The sequence below is a fragment of the Antechinus flavipes genome, chromosome 1 (assembly GCF_016432865.1).
Source record: "Antechinus flavipes isolate AdamAnt ecotype Samford, QLD, Australia chromosome 1, AdamAnt_v2, whole genome shotgun sequence".
Taxonomy (NCBI): Eukaryota; Metazoa; Chordata; class Mammalia; order Dasyuromorphia; family Dasyuridae; genus Antechinus; species Antechinus flavipes.
Window position 1 is genome coordinate 585,254,559 of NC_067398.1, and position 23,234 is coordinate 585,277,792.

Consider the following 23,234-nt stretch of genomic DNA (forward strand, 5'->3'; position numbering starts at 1 on the left):
TATAGAGTCCAACAATCACATTGTAAGATTGCAATATCAACCTAGATACTTGGTTTCTTTCTTAGAAGTAGTCTCTCAGTGGCAGAGAGAATAATGTCTTCATATGCCATCTAATAGTGGAAGTTGCTACTTTCCTTCATGTCCTGTCCTACTATTTTACTTGATTTTAGTAAGAAAATGGATAATTGCATAAATTTACATTCTGGCAAGAAGAATTTTTCTTCTTTTTAGAAGAGCATTTTTCATGCTCTTTAAGATGCAAAATTGGCACATCTCAAATGAGGTATCACATAATTTTAATGATTATCATAATGATACTTAACTTCCTCTGATAAAGCTAAAATATAATCTTAAATCAAAGTGATTTTGTGAGATAATTTAACCTGTTGATTTAATTATATATTCTACTTTCTCTTTTATGTTTGAAAGGAAACTACTTTTAATATATCATTATTATAATATATATGTAAATTATATATACACACACACACACACACACACACACACACACATATATCATATGCTCAATAACAGGCTGGGATGAATAACTTACTATTGTGCCAACACTCCTTAGATTCCTTTAATTAGTTAAGGATAGATGTTGACAATTTTGGTTTTTGTGGCTAAGAGAATAATTTCCAGTCACAGCCTTAAAAGCATGAGGGTACAGAAAAATGATACTGTGACAAAAAGGATGGATTTTCTTCTTCTTCTTTTTTTGCCCTAAGGCAGTTGGGGTTAAGTGACTTGCCCAAGGTCACACAGCTAGGACATGTTAAGTGTCTGAGACCAGATTTGAACTCAGGTCCTCCTGACTTCAGGGCTGGTGCTCCATCCATTACACCACCCAGCTGCCCCAAAGGATGGATCTTCTAAGAAAGAAAATATAATACTTGCCTTCCAGACCCCAATTTTCTCTCCACGTTTCTTCAGTATAAATTCTTCAGCTATATCCTCCATCTGCAACTAAACATAGATTAAACGTAGAATCAATTTATCAATTATATATATTAGTGTCATGGGATGCAACAGACATCCTCTGTACCTTATCGCCATATGATTTCTCATTCACCTACCAAGATGGATCTCAGCCTATTGGCAGCCTCTTCAGATTTCAAGATGCTATTGCTTATCTAGATCCTCAAACCTGGGCTCCCTTTAGGGAGAAGACTCAGCAGTCTTTTTTTTCTATGACCCTTCCTAATCCTGATGGCAAAATATCATCTTTTTAGATATTTAAAAGGGAATTTCCATGAAAATTACAAAGGAACATAAAATAGAGTAAAATAATAGCAAAGAAACATACAATAATAGCTAACATTTATTTAAATGTTTTTTAAAGCATTATCTCATTTGAATCTCCCAACAACTCTAGAAAGAAAGTGTGACAAGGCTAATCTCTAGTTTTTCAGATAAGAATATTGACGCTAAGAGAGAGCATGACTATCAACATCTAAACCCAAATGTTTTTGAAAAAATCCAGTCCCTTTATCCACCCTGCCTATATTTTATCTGTGGTGTGAAAACAGTCTTTCTGTTGAAGATTCTCATCCTGTGATTCTTGTCCACAACTTTCCTTCACAGAAAATTTATCAAATGAGCAAGAGATTTTTTTCCCTGTTTCACTATTTTGTGGACATCGTGCAGCCTTTGTATAGAGGAACCATCATCTCTCACTAATTATATAAACAGAAGCTATTATATAAACAGAAGCTTCTACTGATCTGGAATTAAAATGCATAGTGATATTTTTATGCCACTTCTAACATGCAAATCATAAGATCATCAATTTAGAGCTAGAAAAAATCTTAAATTTTACTGAATCCAATCCTCTCATTTTACAAAGAGGGAAACTGAGATACAATTGTCTGAGGTGAGATTTGAACTAAAGTCTTCCTGATGCTGTCTCTCATAAGAAACAGAGTGTCTTATATCTTTTTTACTTATATTTTTCATGCATCTTTCCCTTGAATCTCTTGCAGTTTGATCCTTCTGAAACTGTCATATTCTGAGGCAAAACTACACAATATCACCAGGAAGATGTTTTTGTTTTGTTATTTGAATGGAGAATAGTGTTAAATGCATGTGCTTTAGTATCAACAAGAAGCTGGATATGAATGAAAACACTATGTAAATTTATTCAATTTACTGTCTGATCTTCTCTTAGTCAATTCTGGGCCTAGTTCACCAACTATCTACAGTGTCTGTCCAAGACAGACATAGAACTGAATCAACTCAAGAGATTTCCCATTCAAGTACATTCCATAATCTTTGTAATATGCATTCTTCTTCACAATTTTCTTTTCTGACGTAGTTCTGGATTTTAAAATCATAGGAACATGTGGAGAATTTCATAGTTGACAAGGAATCCCTCTTTGATTGGAATTTTATGCAACTTATTTTCCAATGATAATTGCAGACATCCATGCTAAACATGAAATTCCCACTTAATACCTCTCTTGATGTTACTACTCAATAGATTATTGAATTTAATCTTTTTTGGGTGCAAGTGTCATAGGATCTTGTGTGCATTTAGCATAGTGCCTGGCACACAGCAGTTATTTTAACTTGTAGATTTAACACTTCTTGTGTATTACCAATACCCTGTGTCTATTGAGGTCCAATGAAGTCCAAAGTAGTTCTTCCACTAAAAACAACAACAGCAGCAGCTAACATTTACATAGTGCTTATTATGTTTTGAGGCAGTGTCCTAAGAGCTTTATAATTATTATCTCATTTGTTCCTTACAGTCCTGGGAGATGGGTGATAACCCTATTTTAGAAATGAGGAAATTGAGGCAAACAAGGTGAAATGACTTGCCTATAGCTAGGCATCTGATGATGGATTTGAACTTCAGACTTCCTACCTCCAAGCCCAATGCTCTATCCACTGGCACAACCTAGCTGCCTCTTATCATCACTTATGAAAATGGAGAATCTATTTAAAAATTCTTGCAGACCTGTTTGATTTCATATTACTTTTTTGTATTCCTTTCAGTTAAGGTACAAATGCTCTTGAGAAATTTTGACTTTGAGGTTCTACAAGGCCTCATTTTTTTCTCAATTGCTATTTACTTGTAAGCCAAAATTGCTTGTGCTCTTTCATCTTCCTCCTCCATAATGTTTTGCAAATGTTTGTATTCTAAATGAATCTCTTCTTGTCTACCATTTCTCTCTTGGAAAGATCATCAAATGTTACCTGGCAGGGATGGCATTGGGTTCTTTAGAGATTTTTATCATGGTGACTGCCTTCTGTAAGAACTGACAAGTATGGTGATTTTATTTTTTATCATTTTCCAATTTAAGGAGTGTCTAAACAGGTTGATTGGAATGGCTATAACTGCATATCATTTCTTCTTCTTTTTGTTTTCTTTTTAATTAGTAATAATTGTGACATTTGATCTACCCAGTCAATGATTCAGTCATACACAGACAACTGAATCTGAAGTAATTCAGTAAAGTCATTTTCTATTTTGTGAAGATATTGTCTATTTCATCTCTTGTGATGTTCCTTGGTGCTTGCCATATCTAATGCTTTCCTTTCACTTATTTTGCACTTATATGCATTATGAAGCTTCTTAGTAGTCTACAAGCCTTTGGTCTTTTTTTTTATTTCTTGAGTCCAAATTATAATTGTCAATTTCCTTACTTATATCCAGATTTTCATTGTCACCAAATGTGAAAGCATTTTTGATGATTTTTATTTAGAGACTCTACTTAACTTACCATTAGAATATCTCTACTAATGTGGGTTATCATCATCACTATGTTGCAGTTATTTTTACTTTCATTTCTTTGTTTATGCTCCCAAGTGAAAAGGAAAGATAATCAAGTGTTAGAGTTCATTTCTGGGACTAAAAGAATTTCACAGAAAATTTAGATGAGTCAGTCCTCACTGAAAGCAAAAACCTATTTTATTTAGTTTGTTTTAATGAAAGTTCCAAAGGAAAGACATGTAGTTTAACTGGAGACAATCCAAAGGACTAGTGGACAAGGACCATGAGGGAAGGACACCACAGTGAATCACTAGCCCCATTTTTATACTGGGGCCAGGACCAACATCTCCAAAGAAAGACAGCCCATTGAACTTTCTCACATTGAAGGAATGAAAAAATATTGAGTGCTTGTTGAAGGGGAAGGGAAGGGATACAAGCAAGGATCTCATTGGGGAACAGTGGGCATGGAAGTCTCTAGAACATTGTAGGAAGAGTCTTATGATGATTTAGGACTGATGAGTCCATGTTTCAGGGCAGTTCAGACAGCTTCAGGGTCAGAGCAACTCTCCTTGATTAGAAATAGACTGATGATTAATCCTGGATAAGAACAGTTTTGGTGTTTTTGTAGGGAGACTTCCTGCTTTGGGAGGCTGAATTTGGCTGCTCTCCCTGAAGTCACAGGCAATTAACCAGCAGAGTTGGATACCTAGAATATTCCAAGTCTAGAAGTTTCCAGATTTTGGTGTGTGGAGGGGGTAGAGGATTGTTGTTCCAGAGAAACAGCAAAGAACAGAGGGTACCGGGCAGGCATCGGAGATATTGAGACCAAAACTTTTTTACAGCACAACACCAAATATGCTGTAAAATTATGCTCTCTGTGGCCTGCGGGCACATGATGAAACTAACTTTATATAGTTTCTTGATGAAGCCATCCTTCTAGTTAACTATAATTTGTTTATGTCTTTTTTCATCATATTAAGTATGTCAACATAGATTTAGTTCCAGAGAAACAGCAAAGAATCACAAAGTGGGGTACCAGGCAGGTAGGGAGACACTGTTAAGGAACAGAAAGCCTGAAAGCCTGAGAGACCAAGACTTTTCAGCAGCATACCCCCAACAGCCATAAAATGATGTTTCTTGTTCTCTTTGGGCACGTGATAAAACCGACTTAATATATTCTTTTTGTTTCCTCATTACCTACTCTAATTCCTTCAATTTCTTTTTCTTCTCTTATTGTTAAAGCTAACATTTCTAATACAATATTGAATAGTAATGATAATAGCAGACAACCTTGTTTCACCCCTGATCTTACTGGAAATACATCTAGTTTATCCCTATTACATATAATGCTTGCTAATGGTTTTAGATAGATGGTACTTACCATTCTAAGGGAAAACTACATTTATTCCTATGCTCTATAGTGTGTTTAATAGGAATGGGTGTTGTATTTTGTCAGATGCTTTTTCTGCATCTATGATAGATAATTTCTGTTAGTTTGGTAATTGAGATAGTCAATTATACTAATAGTTTTCCTGATATTAAACAAATCCTAATTGGCCACAGTGTATTATCCTGATGATAAGTTATTGTGATCTCTTTGCTAATATTTTATTTAAGATTTTTGCATCAATATTCATTAAGGAAATCAGTCTATAATTTTCTTTCTCTGTTTAGGTGTCTGCACCATATCTGTGTCATAAACTTAATATATCTTCTTAAGGAGAGTTATCTTTCCAGTTTGCTGAAACTCATGTCTTCTTTAATTATGTTGAAAACTGTCAATATGGATTTGTTTCAGTTCCTTTAATAATTAACTCAATTTTGTTGGTCAAAACCAATTCAGTAAATGTATCAACAGTTAATGTTTATAAACAGTTTAAGAAAGATGTGATTCTTATTCATTGTCCATTATTTTCGCTATGGAAATAGGTATGTGATTTCATGATCTTTTTGTATTTTGGTCCATTGCATAGGTTGCTGTGGCCAAAAATTCAACACACAGGACTTTTCTTTCTCCATACTAAACTGCTCTTTGAATAGAAGTAGGCTCCTTGAACAGTAGCAGGCAAAATCTGTTACTATGACCATACTTGAAACTTGGTACAACCTATCAGTCTAAACAGCTTTCAAGAATTCAGAGTTATATTAATACCAGAATGAGACACTTGAGAAAAATTTTTATGGAGAACAATAGCAGATCACACAGTAACAGTTGAAGAAAGATTAGGCTTACAATTTCCAGTGTTAGAATTTAATCATAGTTTTTCACTACCACTCAGACATCTGCCCATCTATTTCCTGTTGAAAATCTTTAGTGTTGTTTAGACCCTGACATTGTATCAGCTAGTTCCATAATTATGGAACTGCTTGTCCAGAGCTGTTTTTGTATTCTTTCAGAATACATATCTAGTTCCTCAGCTGGGAGTCTTGCCAAAGAGGAACTTCTTTCCCAACTGTCTCCTTTCCCAACTGCCTCCTAACTTGACCATCTTAGGTCATTTCATTCCTTAACCCACTCACTGGTAAAAACTCAGGAAAGCCTATACAGTGTTCTTCCCAAACTGTCTTGTTTGGATCCCAAAGATACTTCTCTCTAGATTTTAGGATTCACCCTATTGAGGAGGTCTGTATGTTCCAGTTGTGGCTACATGATAATAAAGCAAAGAGTCAAAGCATAAGATTGGTCAGTCCTAAAAAAAACTATTCAAACTGATAATTTGGCATCAGGAATACACACAGAAAGTTGAGAATTTTTCAATCTGCAATTAGTCATTCTAATACAGCTGAGCACTGGCTTAACTAGAATTATCCAGAAGACAGATAGAAGTCTATAATTCAAACTTGACAGATTTCTTCACCATATTTTTGAGCTATGTGTTAATCAAAAGATTCCAATCCTTGTATGTTTTGGCTGAGCCAAAAATTATTATTTTTATTTATGTAATAAATGTTATATTAATAAAAATAATTAATGGCTGAGATTAATATAGTCAATGCTCTTTGATATTTATAAAGCATATTATTTATGTCCATTATTTCATTTGATCCTCTCAACAACCTTGTAAGATAAATATGTAATGATATTATTATTTTCATTTTACAATAAGAAAACTGAACCTTAAAGAGGTAAAATTACTCCATAGTCAAATGCCTAATAAGGGTAAAGCTGAGATTCAAATCCATGTCTTTTGATTGCTACACTAGCAGTTTCCAAGTAACTTTCACATAACTGGCAAATCACATCAAATGTGCAAACCGTTTGTCATCAGAGTAAAAACGGAGATTGCTGATATGGTAAGGTTGTTTCTAGACCATCATTACTATTTATATTATAAATCACTACAGAAAAATAATGTAGAAATTAAGTAAATTATACTGGAAATTATTTAGAGCAGTTGTGTCAAAAATCAAATAGAATAAAGAGTACTAATCCATACATAAATATCTCTGAGGGCTGCATACTGACATAGTTTAAAAATATTTTAATATAAATATAAAATATTTGTTTTATGAAATATTACCCAATTTTATTTTATTCTGGTTCAGTATGCATTCAGGAGGGCTGATGGAGGGAATTGTGCTTAACACCTTTGGCTTAGAAGCATTAAGAGAAGCTAGGTAGTTGAAGGAATAAATCTGAATTTGGATGGTATGATATGAAACAGATGGAAAGAGACAACATCCTACCTTGACTGTCCAACACAAATTCCCTTTTTAACATGAGGCAGGTTTATAGTTCCATAATTCCAAATTCTAATTTCCTTTCTCTACCTTAATTGATTTCCTTATTAACTCAGAGGACCAGCAGCATTTTCTGGTGATTTGGCCCAAAATGTTTTGTTACCTCAGTGAAGGGGATGGTACTTTGAAGTTCCTACCAGTTAATTTTGAGAATGAGGTAGCTAAATGGCAAAGTGGATAGAGTGCAGGTCTGGAGTCAGGAAGGCCTAAAACACCCTCAGATGCTTGTTGTGTGACTCTGGGCAAGTCATTTAACCTCATTTGCTTCTGTTTCCTCATCTGTAAAATGGCAAGCCACTCCAATATCTCTGCCGAGAAAACCCAAAACGGAGCTATGAAGAGTTGGACATGACCAAACAACCACAACAAAAATGATATGTATTATCTAAAAGTCATCACTGTATCAAAGATCAAAATGACAGGTTTGTGACCCTTCTTGTACCTTTATTTTTTGACGTGCTGCAAACTGTTCACATGATAGGAACAAGGGCAACCACATGTTTTCTAGCCTCCTTTGGACACATTTTTGAATTTCCAGCAGAACAGGTGATGCCAGCTGCTCATGAAGAATCATTCCCCAGCCACCACCTAATTGCATTATCTTAAAAAAAAAAAAAGGAAATGTCAAAAAGGAAATATTTATGATAGTTAAAGGGTATTTCTCATAGTCTGTGAATAAAAATCTGTCTCAGAGTTGAAACTTTTTTTTTCCTTCATGTAAAATTTAGTGAATGTGAATATATATTCATACTCATTTACTTTCCCAACACTGGATGGAGAAAAGAATTTATTCAGTATGTAAATACTGGCTTTTTATATGTGCCTCATTAACATTTATGAAATATGACATATTTGCTAGCTATCTTCAGTATGAGTTTTAAAAAGTCTTTAAAACAATATAGAACAAGACAAACATTACTGGAACATTACAAAACTGTTCCAGTGTTACAGCATTAAAAACGTTGGCATTTCTTTTTTTTTTTGCAAGGGGTGGAAAAAGGGAGAGAAAGACACAATCTTTTGTGTGTACACTTATGTGTACATTTATATTTTTGAAAGTAAATATGGAAGAAAACAAAATAATTGATCTCATTGTTAATTTTCAGGCTCTGTGCCATGATTGTAAACGATTGGTAAACTCATTTTCTTGATTAGACCAGTATATCAGAACTCTCAATTTAAAGGAGTTTCATTTCCATGTCAAAAAAAAAAAAGTAGATCATAATGGTATCTTCTGTCCTGTGGCTAATGAAGAGGAGATATGTTTTAAATAATTAGCAATGGTGCTGAGATAGTTTCAGCAAAGAGCAGAATTTGATAACCAGGGCTAATTATCAAGTCCAAAGGTGGCTAAAAGCAAACATTTATAGTTTTGAAAACTAAGGATCATTGAGTGACAATGTCACATCATCCAATTAGCAGATCTTTTTGGAAAATAAGAAAAGCATACTTTGGAACTTTCCTAACTTTACTCCACATATTACCACCCTAGGTATGGATGAAAAATAGGGATGGAGAAAAATTGTTACAAAAAATTAAAAATGAAACAACTTGATAGTGTCAGTTTCCCCAAAAGCAATTCCCTAAAGCAATATTAATTAAAATAATCCTATAATCATATTTATATAACTGTTATTATTAAGGCCTATAATACATTTTCTTGGTTTCACTTCTATCTACCACTCTAAAGAATGGCTACTGTTCCTTAATATTTCTTATACTTATCAGTAAAGATGTTCACATTTATGTTTTATTAAGTAATCTGAAAGGATGCCGACAATTTTCCCTCTCTGTATTCTTCAGGTGTAGCATATTATCTAAGTGATGTTCTTGATTCTTGTAAGATCTTGAAGAGACTGACTCCCTCATTTAAAAAAATTCCCTTCAGCAATTCAACAATTAGAGAGGTTAAATAATAATGTAGTTTATTTAATCTTGTTATTATGAAGTTAACTACATAGGACCTGTAAACATAACTGTAAGATAAGTAGGAAAGTGAAATAAACATTGGGGCAGGAATATGCTAATAAATACTTAACAGCCATCTCAAAAAAAATTTGATACACTTTTAAGCTTAATCTGAATCACTGATATTTTCTTGAGTCTAGCTAATCAACAAAACAATAAACTAAGCCCTAATTTGCATCTTGATTATTTCCAAGATGTAAATGCTCACATGAAAAATTTAATAAGCAGCAGCTGGTTGGAGCTGGCTCTGGAGCACTCCCACATAGGAATGACAGCCTGAGAAAGTACTCAGGCATGGAAGGACTAGAGGCTGAAATGAAAAGTATAGGAAAAAAATTATCTTTGCACAGGAGAAATAGCAAGAAAGATGGATTTCTATCACTTTCTCTATTAAATGTTTGGTCCACTGGTATTCACAGTGTTGGGAGATCTATAAGAAGTGCCCCCTGATGTTGGGAGGACTCCTTCTGAAAGATTTATGGGATGCACAGAGGAAAGAAGAGCACAGGATGAGAAGGCTTAAATGATTTCAAAGAGCATTGGAACCATCAGAAGAAGAACCAACAATTTAATCACAGATCCATCAAATACAAAAACCTAATATTCACTTAGATTTCAGCAAAACATTTGACAAAATATCTTACTTTGCTTTTGGACATAAGACGGATAAGTAAGTAGAATGCTTGTTGAATTTAATTGGAAAAGAGACATGTAAGTTAGATCAGAGGTGTTAATTTGGCAGCTCATGGTCCCTGGCTGCAGAATTCACAATTGCAGTCTAAAGTAGATTAAAATGTAATTGAGAAAACATAGAAGGAACTGTGAATCAAATTTGTAAAAAAAATAAGAGCCATGCCCCAATTGATAAATGATCAAATGGTATGATCGATATCCAATATTCATACATATCCTTTGACCTAACAACACTTGGCATGAATTCATACTTGGCATGAATACCAAAAGAGATTCCAGGGAAAAAAAAGAAAAATGACTTATATGTACAAAAATTATTCATAGCAGCTTTTTCTTAGGGCAAAAAAAAATTGGAAATTGAGGGGATGCACATCAGTTGGGAAATGGCTCAATAATATGTGTGTTTATGGCATGTATTTATGATGGAATATTATTATTCTATGGGAAATGATGAAGAAGATGCTCTCAGGAAAGTCCTCAATTAATAAAGTAAAATGTACTATATACAAAATAATATCAATGTTCTGGAATGATTAGCTGTGAATGACTTTGCTTTTCTCAGTAGTACAATCATCCACAACTACTCTGAAGGACTCATGATGAAAAATCCTATCCACACTAGAGAAGGAACTGATTGTGTCTGAATACAGACTGAAGCATTCTCTCTCTCTCTCTCTCTCTCTCTCTCTCTCTCTCTCTCTCTCTCTCTCTCTCCCCTCTCTCTTTTGAGATCTGTTTCTATTAGAATTTGACACCACTGGATTAGAAGATAATATAGTTTGATGGATTTGAAACTATATGAATGACTGTAACTAAAAAGCAATTACTATTTGATTAATGTAGTTAATTCTCACCTTGGAAGGAGCATGGCCCATCACTAATCCTTGTTAGTAACCAGGGTTAAACTTCCAAAACACAAGGGAAATAACTATACTGGAGAAATACTTCAAGGTCTAAGCCATGATCAAAAAGAATACAATGAACTATAATATTTTGATTACATCATACTAAAAAGCCTTTACACATACCAATTGATACAACTAGGAAAAGAAGAAAAGATTTGGATTGGAGAAGAAATTACACAGGTAGTAATAAGCAAGTCTTAATTGGTCCTGTGACTTCAATTTTATCATTCTTGACACTGTCACTTTGCTTCCTAATCTAAGAAACTATCAAAGTTAAGTTCCTTATACAAAGTAGTTATATGATTGGCTTAAATTCTTAATTTTTAAAAAAATGATGATCTGAGTATTTGTTTTTGAATTTTATTTTCTCCTGGAGTAATCAGCATGCATTATAATTTTGTATTTGGGATATTTAGACATCTGTTTACAAAGATGAATCTGTGTGAACTTAAGTTTCAGTATTCCTAAAGCCCAAAGAACCTAAGTTCACCAGATCTTTGGAGTAGAAATACAAGAAATACATACTCTTAAAAAATATGGTAAAATTGAAATTATTGAAAGAGTTCAAAATCAAGATAATACTTTCCAAAATAGTATTAAAACTGCAAGTATTAGAGACAGAAACTATGGGGAAAAGGGTTTTCAGTGTCCTGGAATGTCTATCCTTTGAAAAATGAAGATTACCCCATAAGTCTAAGGCAAATGCCCCCAATCATAGTCAATCTTGTATGAAATTTTACTTTCTTTGATTATAACAATGCTTCTTTAAACAAGACCTCTAAAAACTAAAAAGTAATGGAGGGCACTTATTTTACCAAGATAAATAGCCATAAGAAATAAATTATTTTAGAATGTCTAACATGCAAATAAAAAAAGTAAGCAGAAAATCTCAGTCTTTATGTCCAAGTGTGAATAAAAATTTAGCTTGGAAGCTTCTATTTTGAAATACTGATACCTCATCTTGTTGCTCTTTTGTAGCCGGGCTGTTGGGTCCAAAAAAGTATTTCTTGTTAAGGTATTTGTTTTTAATCTCTACTGATTTTGCTTCTCTTTGCTTTTTATCTTGATGAAGTATTCTTCTGAACTGCTCAATGTCGGTCCAGCACATGAGATCCATACTATAAAAAGACATATTCCATTTCTGCTAAATAAATCATTGTTTTTAAAAGCATTTAGAAGGCACATGTCCAAGACAAATTAGCATAATGTATGCAAATAACAGGGTTGAAATTGTTGAATCTGTTCACTAGCTGGAAGGTAAGCCTTGATAAGTATACACTATACTCTAACTTAATACTTTACCTTAAAAGAGTTACCTTAGTAACTATTTTGTAAATATATGACAGTGACAAAGAGAACTGGAGCTATAATATTATTCAAAGCACTTCTTCAACAAAGTTCAATAATGACATCTTCATTTATGATACGATGATTCATATCAATCCAATATAAAAATAAGTGTTAACTCATTAACATGTTATTACCTTATTAACATTATATTAATAGTACTATTGATATTATTGATTTAATAAGTATATAATTAATTTAATATTACATTAATAATGTTATCAATATTAACTTATTAGTAAAAATCCATTAATGGTAAATTATCAACAAATAGTGCCTTTTTTTTTTTTACTGGACCATATAAATATAATATGAACAGATTACATTTTAGTAGTACTCTAGAAGTTGTAAACAATAAAACAATGCATATAAAATTTTATCTATGTGGTAGATTAAAGATAATTCTCACTAAAAAGAAGAGAAAACTCTGCTACCACAAAAGAACAGTTTATCAAGTATATACATGAGAATGAGGTTCAGGAAGTGTCACTGACTGCTAGAGTCAAATTCTACACTGAGAAGTCATCTTTTGCTAAACGTGAAGGAGCCACTCAGCAAGAGACTATGGCTGAGTCTACATTAAGCAAATATATTGAAAATTCTCAGTTCTTGTACAAAACTTTTAATATTTGTTTTTATTTATATTCAATTGTACACACAAACTTTGCATTATCACATATATGAGACATGCCTCATTCTGTGGAATATTAAAATAACTTCAATTCTTTTTTTTTTTTTTTGTAATAGCTTTTTATTTACAAGATATATGAATGGGTAATTTTTCAGCATTGACAATTGTAGAACTTTTTGTTCCAATTTTTCCCCTCCTTCCCCTTACCCCCTGCCCCAGAAGGCAGGTAGACCAATACATGTTAAATATATTAAAGTGTATGCTAAAATACAATATGTGTATACATATCCATACAGAATAACTTCAATTCTTTAAGAAAAAAATATAATATTATTGAGATGTTACAATAAGTATACTCTTGTGACCAGTTAACTTTATTTTCCCAGAAAAATCAATATTATACCTAAACAAAAGATTATTAACAGAAAGAAAACACAGAAGACAGTCGTTATTTTAAAAGTAGTCAGTGCTAAAAATAATTTAATTATTGTATTTTTACTTAAATTTGAAGATTTTAAACAATTGATCTTCTTTTTAAAAGATGTTAAACCTAAATCTGAAACCTAAAATATATATAGAACCATACCAAATAATTATATTCAGCAATTCTTGGGAATTTAGCATAATACTTTTGGGTTTGGAAAAAAGCAAATTTCAGAATCAAAGGATTATGGAAATATATTCAATTGAAAGCAGATTGGAAAAGAATGCTTAATCATTAGTCTAACAAGTTAAATAAATTTATAAATGGTAAACATTACATACCTAGCAGAATGAGCAGCAAGAAACTGACGAAAATGTTCAAACTCCAGCTTGTTGTTAAGCAGATAATTAAAGTTAAGATGTCTAAATTCCTCAGGAACTTTATTCCAAAGTTGCGTTTCTTTAGGAATATAAGGGACTGGTAAATCCAATACAGCCTCCTAATGTAATACAAAGAAGTTGTGAACACACATAGGAACATCTTCTACTAAATCGTCAAGCATTTTTACAAATATCTATCTCAGAGCACAGCTTTTTCCCATTTTCATAATCAATTAATATGTCAGTTAACAAACAATTATTTATTGCTTAATATGTGTCAGACTTGGTGACAGGAATTATGGATACAACAAATACAAAAAATGAAACAATCTCTATTTTGAAAAATGGAGAAAAATGGATAGTCAATAGTCAAAAGTTAATTATTAGCTCAGAACAAGTCAGTAGTAGAACTGAGCAGTCCATCCAGCTAACTGATTTAACACCTACACAAATTATGAGTACTGTCTTTTGAGAGCACTTTTTCATTTTGACAAGATTAGAGCAGAGAATTTCAAATAACAATTTGTAGTTGAATATACAAGAGAATAAGAACAGATAAGTTTTCTGGAAGTTTGCTACTCCTTGAATTCCTCCCATTACTTCACCTAAAGAAATGTCGCACTATGGTTAAAAAAAAAGAAAAGCCAACAGACTAAGTTTTAAACCTACCTTTCCCTTAGTAGAGAGAGTAATTTTGAAATACTTTAAATTTATGTTGTTGATTTGAAGATTGACACATGAACTTATGTTGATGTTGTTACATCAATACATAATATTATCTAACACATTAATAATAGAGATTACAACTATATATTTCATATAATTATATATTTGTTATATATATTATATTCTATATAATTATAGAAACAAAAAGGTGGAATAATGGATAGAGTACTGATCTCGAGTTACAAAAATTGATTTCAGATCTTTTTCAGCCTCAGGTTCCTTGTCTCTAAAATGGAGATTATAAAAGCACCTACAACTCACAGGACTGTCATGAAGATCAAACAAGGTAACCTATGTAAAGCACTTTGCCAACCTGAAGTGCTATATGAATGTTGGCTATTATGTAATGTTTTAAATTCAGAGCTTATGTATTAAGATACAATTTTGTAACATACATTAATAAATAACAAAATACTAAACAAATAAAAATACGTAATCTAATAATTTTCCCTCTAAACAGTCAATTCCTTTTCCCTTTTAAATTACTTATTACTTTTGTCAATTAAACACTTCCCTTCCCATATGGGAGAGATCTGTTCTAAATTATAATAGGTAGAAAAATGTGGCTGCTCTGAAAACTGACCAACAGCATTAAAACAAAACCATTTCTGGATAAAAATTTTAACTGTCCCACCTGGGAAAGATGAGCTGTGGAAAGAACCTAGAACAAATCATCTATTTAATTTTTCTGCTGTGGGGTTAAATAAGTCCATAAAATGTTAATGGCAGTCAATAGTGTTGACTAGTAAATCAAAATCCATTGCTCCAATTTAAGCAAAGCTTGTTTTCAGTTTCTATTACTGATATGCAAAGTACTAACTCTTCAAGAGAAAAAAAGGCTTGGTATAAGGATGAACTTTAGTCTTACCTCTTCAGTCTTGGGAGATGACTCTTTGTGCATAGCCTGCAGCTTTCTTAAATACCAGGAATCCAGCTGTCGATTTTGTTGCAACAACTCCACCTAATAAAAATAATGTTGTATCTTAAGCTATCAATAGATTATCCAGGGTGTTCCAAAAGTCATTATTTCAAAGATAAAAGTAATATCTATGAAATAGCATTATCACTTAAATCAACTCCTGTTTCAAATTCTCACTTCCCAATGACCTATGACAGCTCCAATAGAACCTTACTCAGTAACAAAGATCACTTCTATCAAGTCTTGTCCCATTCCTCTGCTCCATCGTCTCTTTGTTAAGAGGTGCAGCTATGTCACCATCAATTGTTTGGAGCCATGATTAGTGACTATATGACTGGAGTTCAGCACTTATTATTTATCCCTTCAACCCCACTCCTCTTCTAAATTTCTCTGATGATGTCACAGGTACCATTTGTACAGCTACTTACACATGCAATCTCAGCATTTGCCTTCAGAACTTGTTCTGACTGTACATTAAACAAGATACCCCCTTTAGATTATGGGCTCCTTGAGGACAGAGACTGCCCTCTGCCCTACTTTGGATCCCCAGTGCTTAATACATGCTTATTGACTGATTGACAAGTTTATAGCTCCACTCATAGTGCAATAATGTGCCTGTTTGGTTTTTCCTTTTTTTTGTCAACTTTGACAATCTGATGAGAGGTGGAACCTTTGAGCTGATTTAATATGCATTTCTAAAATTAGAAAGCAACTAGATTATACAGTGGGTAAAATGATGGTCCTGGAGTCAGGAAGCCATCTTCATGAGTTCAAATCTGTTCTCAGACATTCAATAGCTGTTGTGACCCTGGCAAGTTACTTAACCTTGTTTGTCTCAAATTACTTATCTATAAAATTAGCTGGCAAAGGAAATGGCAAGCCACTGAAGTATCTTGGCCAAGGAAATTCCAAAATGGGGTCATGAAAAATCAGAGATGACTTGAACCATCCAAAACAATAACAAAAGTTAGAAATAACTTCAAGAATTTCTATATGACTTTTGAAGGCTTATATTTCCTCTTTCAAAATTGCCTATTCATATCTTTTAATTACTTATTAATAGGAGAATTGCTATTATTCTTATGGATTTGAATCAATTTCACACACACACACACACACACACACACACACACACACACATATATATATATATATATATATATGATCTTGAGATAAAATCTTTATCAGAAAAAGTTTTTGTAAAGATTTTCCCCAGTTAACTATTTCCCTCTTAATTTTATCTGCATTGGTTTGATTTGTGAAAAACCTTTTTATGTAATCAATATTATCCATTTTCTCTTCTATGATCTTTATCTATCACCTGGTCATAAACTCTATCTACAGACCTGAAACTTCATCTCTGTTCCCTGTTTATGATCTGACCCTTTAACTCCATTTAGAGTTAATTTTGTTATGTGATCTGAGGTATTGGTTTAAATCTAATTCAAGCAAGACTGCCTTCCAATTTTCCCAGAAAGATTTCTCAAATCATGGGTCTTTACATAACAATTAAGGATTTCAGTTTATCAAATAGTATGCTAATGTTTTCATTGCTTTTCTATATGGTATATCTGATCTTTTCATCAGTAAAAAATTATTTCATGTTGCATTATAGTTTTGAGATCTCCCACTACTTAACAACTCTCTTCTTCCTTCCTACTTTTTTTTTTCATTATTTCTTTTAATGCTCTTGATCTTTTTTCCCTCCATCTGAATTTCCTTATTTTTCTAGCTCTTTAAAGTAATCCTTTGGTAGTTTAATTGTTATGATACTGAACAAATAAATCAATTTCGTTAATATTGTCACTTTTATTATATTGATTCATCCTATTCATGAGCAATTACAATTTCTACAATTATTATGGTCTGTCTTTATTTCCATAAAATGTTTTATAATTACATTAATATAATTCTTGTGTGTGTGTCTTGGCAGGTAGACTATCAAATACTTTACACATTCTGTTGTTTTTAAATGAAATTTCTCTCTCTCTCCTGGGTTTTGTTAATAATATGCAGAAATATGGAAGGTTTTGAAAGAGTTAATGTTGAAAACTATCTTTGCATGTATTTTGAAAAATAAAAAGCTGTTAGTATAAAAGATGTAGGTTATTTATGTGGATTAAAAAATATATATCTTATCAATTTGCTGAAGCTATTGTTTCAATCAATTGTTAGTTGACTTTGGATTCTCTAAGTAAATCCAACATATCATGTACAAAAAGTGACTAATTTTGTTTCTTCTCTTCATTCCTGATATTTCTATTTCTTGTATTACTGCTATAGTTAGCATTTCTAGCACTGTATCAAATAATATGGGAAATAATGGATATTTGGTTTTACTCCTAACATTACTAGAAAGACCTTTAGTTTACCCCTCTTACATATAATGCTGGCTATTAAGTTTTAGATAAATGCTATTTGTCACATTAAGAAAAAAGTCTACTTATTCCTGTCCTTGAATGTTTTATTTTGTCAAAAGCCTTTTCTCCATTTATTAAATATAATGCTATTATTTTTGATGTTACTGCAATTAACATGGTTTCCTATGTTTACAATTTTCCTAATCTTGAAACAAGCTGAATTTCCAGCAGAAATCTAATCTGATCATAGTGTACTGATATTTTTGATATGTTGCTATAATCTCCTTTTGCTAATGTTTTATTTTGAAATGTTGCACTGATATTTGTAAGGATTTTGACCTAAAGTTTTCTTCTTCTATTTTGACTTTCCCTGATTTGGGTATCAAAACAATATTTAATTATAGAAAAAATTCCTTCATAGGATTCCTATTTTTTGTTTTTTCCCCAAACATTTTTATACTATTAGAATTATTCTTTGAATGTTTGACAGAATCACTTGGAAATATATATGGATAGTATTTTTATTTTGAGAGTTCATTTCTTTTTTCTCAAGTTGGGTTGTTTGATTTCTCTACTTCTTGTTCCTGAGGCAATTCTTTTTTCATTGTACCATGTACCATGTTCCATATGCCATTGTACCATGATGCCTCAACAACCCATCACTATTTGAGGAATTTCTAAGTATATATGGGGAAAAAATGGAAAAATGAAGTCCTATCAGATCTAAAATCATGACATTTTCTTTTACCTCCTAAAATAACACAACGCGGATACTCCATCCATCAATAACAAGAACAAGTTTAAATACTGACTCAAAATGACCTTTTTATAATAAAAGAGGTCAGTCAATTAATTAACTAGCATTTATTGAATCTTCAGGCACTGTAGTAAGGACTGGAGAAACAAAGAAAAAGAACAGTTCTTGACTCAAGGTGTAAGGTGTAAGTGTAAGGTGGGAGGCAATATGCAGTTACATACAAAGATCTATGCAAGGTAACTGGAAATGATCTCAGAAGGACAGAAATATGTTTAAGAGATAAAACTTTCATCAAATCAAACATTCTGACTTAATAAGCATGTAGCTATGCTTTAAATCAATAGTGTGGCAATCATAGGCTCTACTTTATGGGTATAATATCATAATTCATGTAACATTTAAAAAAAACTTAAATGGAATTAATCAATTAATGCAAACAGAATGTTGCTTTGAAACAGTGAGAAGGGCTAAGTCCAGTATATTACAGCTAATTTGTTTATAGGAAACTAAAACTCAGATCTCTGTCTTCTAATGGTATTTATAAAGAAAACAGAAAATAACCCAGAATTAGATATTTTGTTGTGACATAAGTTATATAATAACAAATGTAGAAACAAAATTTGAGGGGAAGATAACTTGAGAAATATTTTCCTCTGATGTCACCAATATTCTCCCCACCCCAATTTTGGTTAATGGCCAAATCTCGATTTGAAGTCCCAACACATGTATAAAACAAATTTACTGCTCTAAGCAACATGTTTCTATTATTTCTCTACTGAGATGCTGACCATATTGAAGAGGGAATCTCAAAACTCTGAAAATCCTTAAAGGAGAAAATCTCCTTCAACTCTGCCTCAGTGAGGGGACTCCACCCCAAGCACAAGCAGTTTCATCTTTGTTATCTGGATGGGGTTGCTCAGCCCTGAAACCCATTGAGATTCAAATTCTAGCTCTAGCTGAAGCCCAGCGAAGAGCCGACCTGCGACTCCACCCATGAGTCCCCTTCAGCTTGCAGCCAAAACCCCTTATTATAAAAAAGCCAAACTAAAACCTTCTCTTTGCAGAGGTTCCAAACATGCCAGCCCTACGCAAGGGCCTCTGTCCACTGGAATACTGTTTCCAGTGCTATCTTCTCTTTACCCTCACCTATTTCCTTAACCAGAACCTTACTTCCAATCCCCATAATAAACCTCTTTTATCAATCTAGGTTTTTGGGTCTATAAATTCCTTTACAGAGGTTCTCTGCACCACCAGAAAGGAAATCCTCAGAATTCCCTACTCTTGTGCTGCCACTAGACCTCATTTAACTCCCTGACCACCAGTAATCCTAATGTCATTTGGGTACCCCAAATCTAAATCTCATCAATATTACTGATTAATTTTGTAATAAACAAGTAAAAAGGAAATCTTCAACACAGCTCAAACAAAAGTAAAGTATGTCACAATACCTGTCCATAATTAATTTGATCTGATTTCACCATCTCTTTGAAGGGTTCAAGAAGGAGGAGTAGGATGTATTCTTCTGCTGCATCAAAAAGATCTTCAAACGGTGGGTCTATTTTCATATAAATCTCTTTTTTCTTTTTCTTCTCTAATCCAATATCAAGAGTAGCTGAAGGAGCTACATACATAGCATAAAGATACTAAAGCAAGAGAGAAAGAAACCATATTGGTAAACATAAGTTCTCTACAAATATGTTTTTCTAGACATTTTCCCTTCAAAAAAAAATTAGTTGGTAAGATCTAGAAATATTTCTTGAAAGAAATTTTATAAAACTGTTTCGGCAAATTTTCCCATACATTCATTCATAAATATTTGATTTTATTTCTCTTCTTATTTCTGCCTTTGCTACCAATCACTCTGTTACAATTTACTTAGTGCTAGAAAGAAGGATTTGGATATTATTTGATTTAGATACTAAGTTTTCTAAAATTTCAAATTTTTTTTCAAAATTTTCTTATGTGGCACCTTGATTAAGAAGTCTTTTATTTTTACATCTTTGTGTAATTGTTTTAACATGTGTAATATGACCACTGATTTGAAATAATACATTGGAAGTAAAGGAAAGGGATTTATGAAAGCAAGGCCTACATTAGAGTAGGCCTTTATTCTTTTAATCCAGAGAGAGGACTTAATAATTACTTGCTGCCTCATCTGCAAAAGTTCACGCATACCAATACTCAGTAGAGTTCTTTAAGACTACTACTATAAAATCTCTCTTGGCTTCTGATAGAGAAATCAGATGACCAATGCTATGGAAGGGAACTTCTTGAATCTCTGTCTTGGTGTATTTGCTTTTAACATATAGTTGTTTCTCTTGATCTATGTTGTTGTTTGTCCTTAATTCTGGAAGAGGACCATGACATGCAAGTGATTAGATGTAAGTGAGGGAGGGCTGTGCAAGATTACCTCCTTCACTTTCCTCTCCAGAACCATCTGGGTACAGTGGCAAGATACAGATCAGGACAACTTGGATGAAATGGGAGAACTTGGCCTTTTTAAGCTAAAGTCTTCAAAAAGTCTGTTTGACGAAGGCGGCACCCATTCAGTGGTTAAGACTAGGGAACAACTGCAGCAAAGAATTTCCTCTTTCAATTAGTCCAAAAAAACCTTTTCTTTTGGATCTCTGAACCCTCCCAAGATATTTTGGGGTCTACTGGCTAGATGTCTTTCTTAAGGACCAGACCTTAAACTAAAACCAACCTGATTCTCATTGGTCACCATTAGGCCCTAGATCAAGTCCCATTTGGTCATTGTTTGGATCTTGATTGATTCAGATTGAATGTAAATAACAATGGTTTCTGCTTTGGCCAGAAATCCTGAGAGTCTCTCCCTCCTAAATTTATATTGTAATTAGCAAATTTGGTCTTTTAAATATGTGTTATAGTACAGTGTACTATGGTCCAAAGTATGGTCCAGAGAATTGGGGTTCTCTGAAACCCTTTCAGAAGGTCTAAAAATTCAAAATTAGTTTTCATTTCTAATATCATAAGTATAAATATAATCCACATAAATAAAAACTCTTTGCATAGATCCTCAATAATTTTTAATAGTATAAAGATACTGAGAATAAAAGTTTGAGAATCAGTGATATAATATAGTTCTCATTATCTGAATGTCAAGTTTTAATATATATTATACTAGTTATTTTTTTAATTTATAGATTTAGAACCTGTTAATCTCGATTAGTAAATTTATTCTAAGTAACATGATAATTTATGCCAGAAAATGTGCAAATTCAAGAAGTCTGAAAGCATGAATTTCATTTTATTTGAATTAAAGTATCAATCACTACCAAGAGTTAACTTACTTCTGTATATTGCTAAAAACCTAATATACATCAATTGTTGTTGGGTTTTTTCCTAGATACTGGAAAGCAATGCATTTTAGTGATAGAAATATATCAGTTACTCTGAAAAGAAGAAATAATTAATGAAGTTTATTTCAAAGGGGATAAAATGATTCTATTGTGTTCAGTTTTCAAAAGAAGGGAAACTATACAAGCAGCTAAAGATGTGATACAATATTAAATTATGATAGGGACACCTTAATTCTTAAAGAATCAGGAAAAAAGTTAGCAAAAACATTTTAACAAATCATAATGGGATAATTTCATTCTTTTAAATATATTTTCCAAATATGTGAAATTCTATGATATAGATTTTACTAAAGTAGGCTTCAACCAATCAAACAACAAATACTTTGGATCATGGGGATGAAATACTCCCTGTAACAAACAGCATATATTCTATTAGAGGAAATTATATGTGTAAATATAAAGGAAGCCTATAACAAAGTAAATACAAGGTTTGTCTTCCTACCTAATCCTCAGCCTCGCTATTACTATTGTGTACCACCATCCTCCCAGTCACTTAGGCTTGCAATTTGGTATCATCCTTGACTTCTCACTCTTGATAAATGTTTTTATACAAATATGTTCTTGCCCCTCCTTTTTGTTAGTGTCTTTGGGATATAAACCTAGCAGTGGTATTGTTGGACCAAAGGATATGTACAAATTTATAGCCCTTTGGGTCTAGTTCCAAATTATTCTCCAAAATGATTGGTTCAGTGCACAACTCCACCAACAGTGCATTCATATCCCAGTTTTCCCACATCCCAACATCCATAATTTTCCTTTTTGTCATATTAGCCAATCCGATAGGAGTGAGGAGGAATCTTAAGAGTTGTTTTAATTTGCATTCCTTCACATGACTATAGGTAGCTTTGATTTCTCTAAATACTGCCTGTTCGTATCCTTTGACCACTTATCAATTGGGAATGACATACAGTTTTATAAATTTGATCCAGTTCTCTATATATTTGAGAAATAAGACCTTTATCAGAGATACGTATTACAATTTTTTCCCATTTTTAATTTTGATTGCATTGGTTTTATTTGTACAGACTCTTTTAAATTTTATTTAATAAAAATTATATATTTTACATTTTGCAATGCTCTATATCTCTTGTTTGGTCATAAATTCTTTCCTTCTCCATGGATCTGACAGATAAACTATTTTATGCTCTCTTAACTTGCTTATGGTATCAACCTTTATGTTAAATTATAAACCCATTTTGACCCTGTTTTGGTATATGATGCAAAATGTTGGTTTATATCATACTGTTTTCCAGTTTTCCCATGAGTTTTTTTTTAAATCAAATATTGA

At 32.6% G+C, this 23,234-nt stretch overlaps 1 protein-coding gene across 1 annotated transcript in view; it reads right to left on the reverse strand.

Annotated features, from left to right (window-relative positions):
- The window catches only part of RGS22 (regulator of G protein signaling 22), a 156,432-nt gene that overhangs the window by 27,138 nt on the left and 106,060 nt on the right, over positions 1 to 23,234 (reverse strand). The window contains exons 15-20 of the mRNA XM_051970921.1: positions 20,015 to 20,209; positions 15,399 to 15,491; positions 13,766 to 13,923; positions 11,978 to 12,140; positions 7,899 to 8,057; positions 898 to 966 (exon numbers count right to left, since the gene is read on the reverse strand). Of these exons, the coding sequence (XP_051826881.1) occupies positions 898 to 966; positions 7,899 to 8,057; positions 11,978 to 12,140; positions 13,766 to 13,923; positions 15,399 to 15,491; positions 20,015 to 20,209 (837 nt within the window). The remainder of the gene's footprint in view (positions 1 to 897; positions 967 to 7,898; positions 8,058 to 11,977; positions 12,141 to 13,765; positions 13,924 to 15,398; positions 15,492 to 20,014; positions 20,210 to 23,234) is intronic.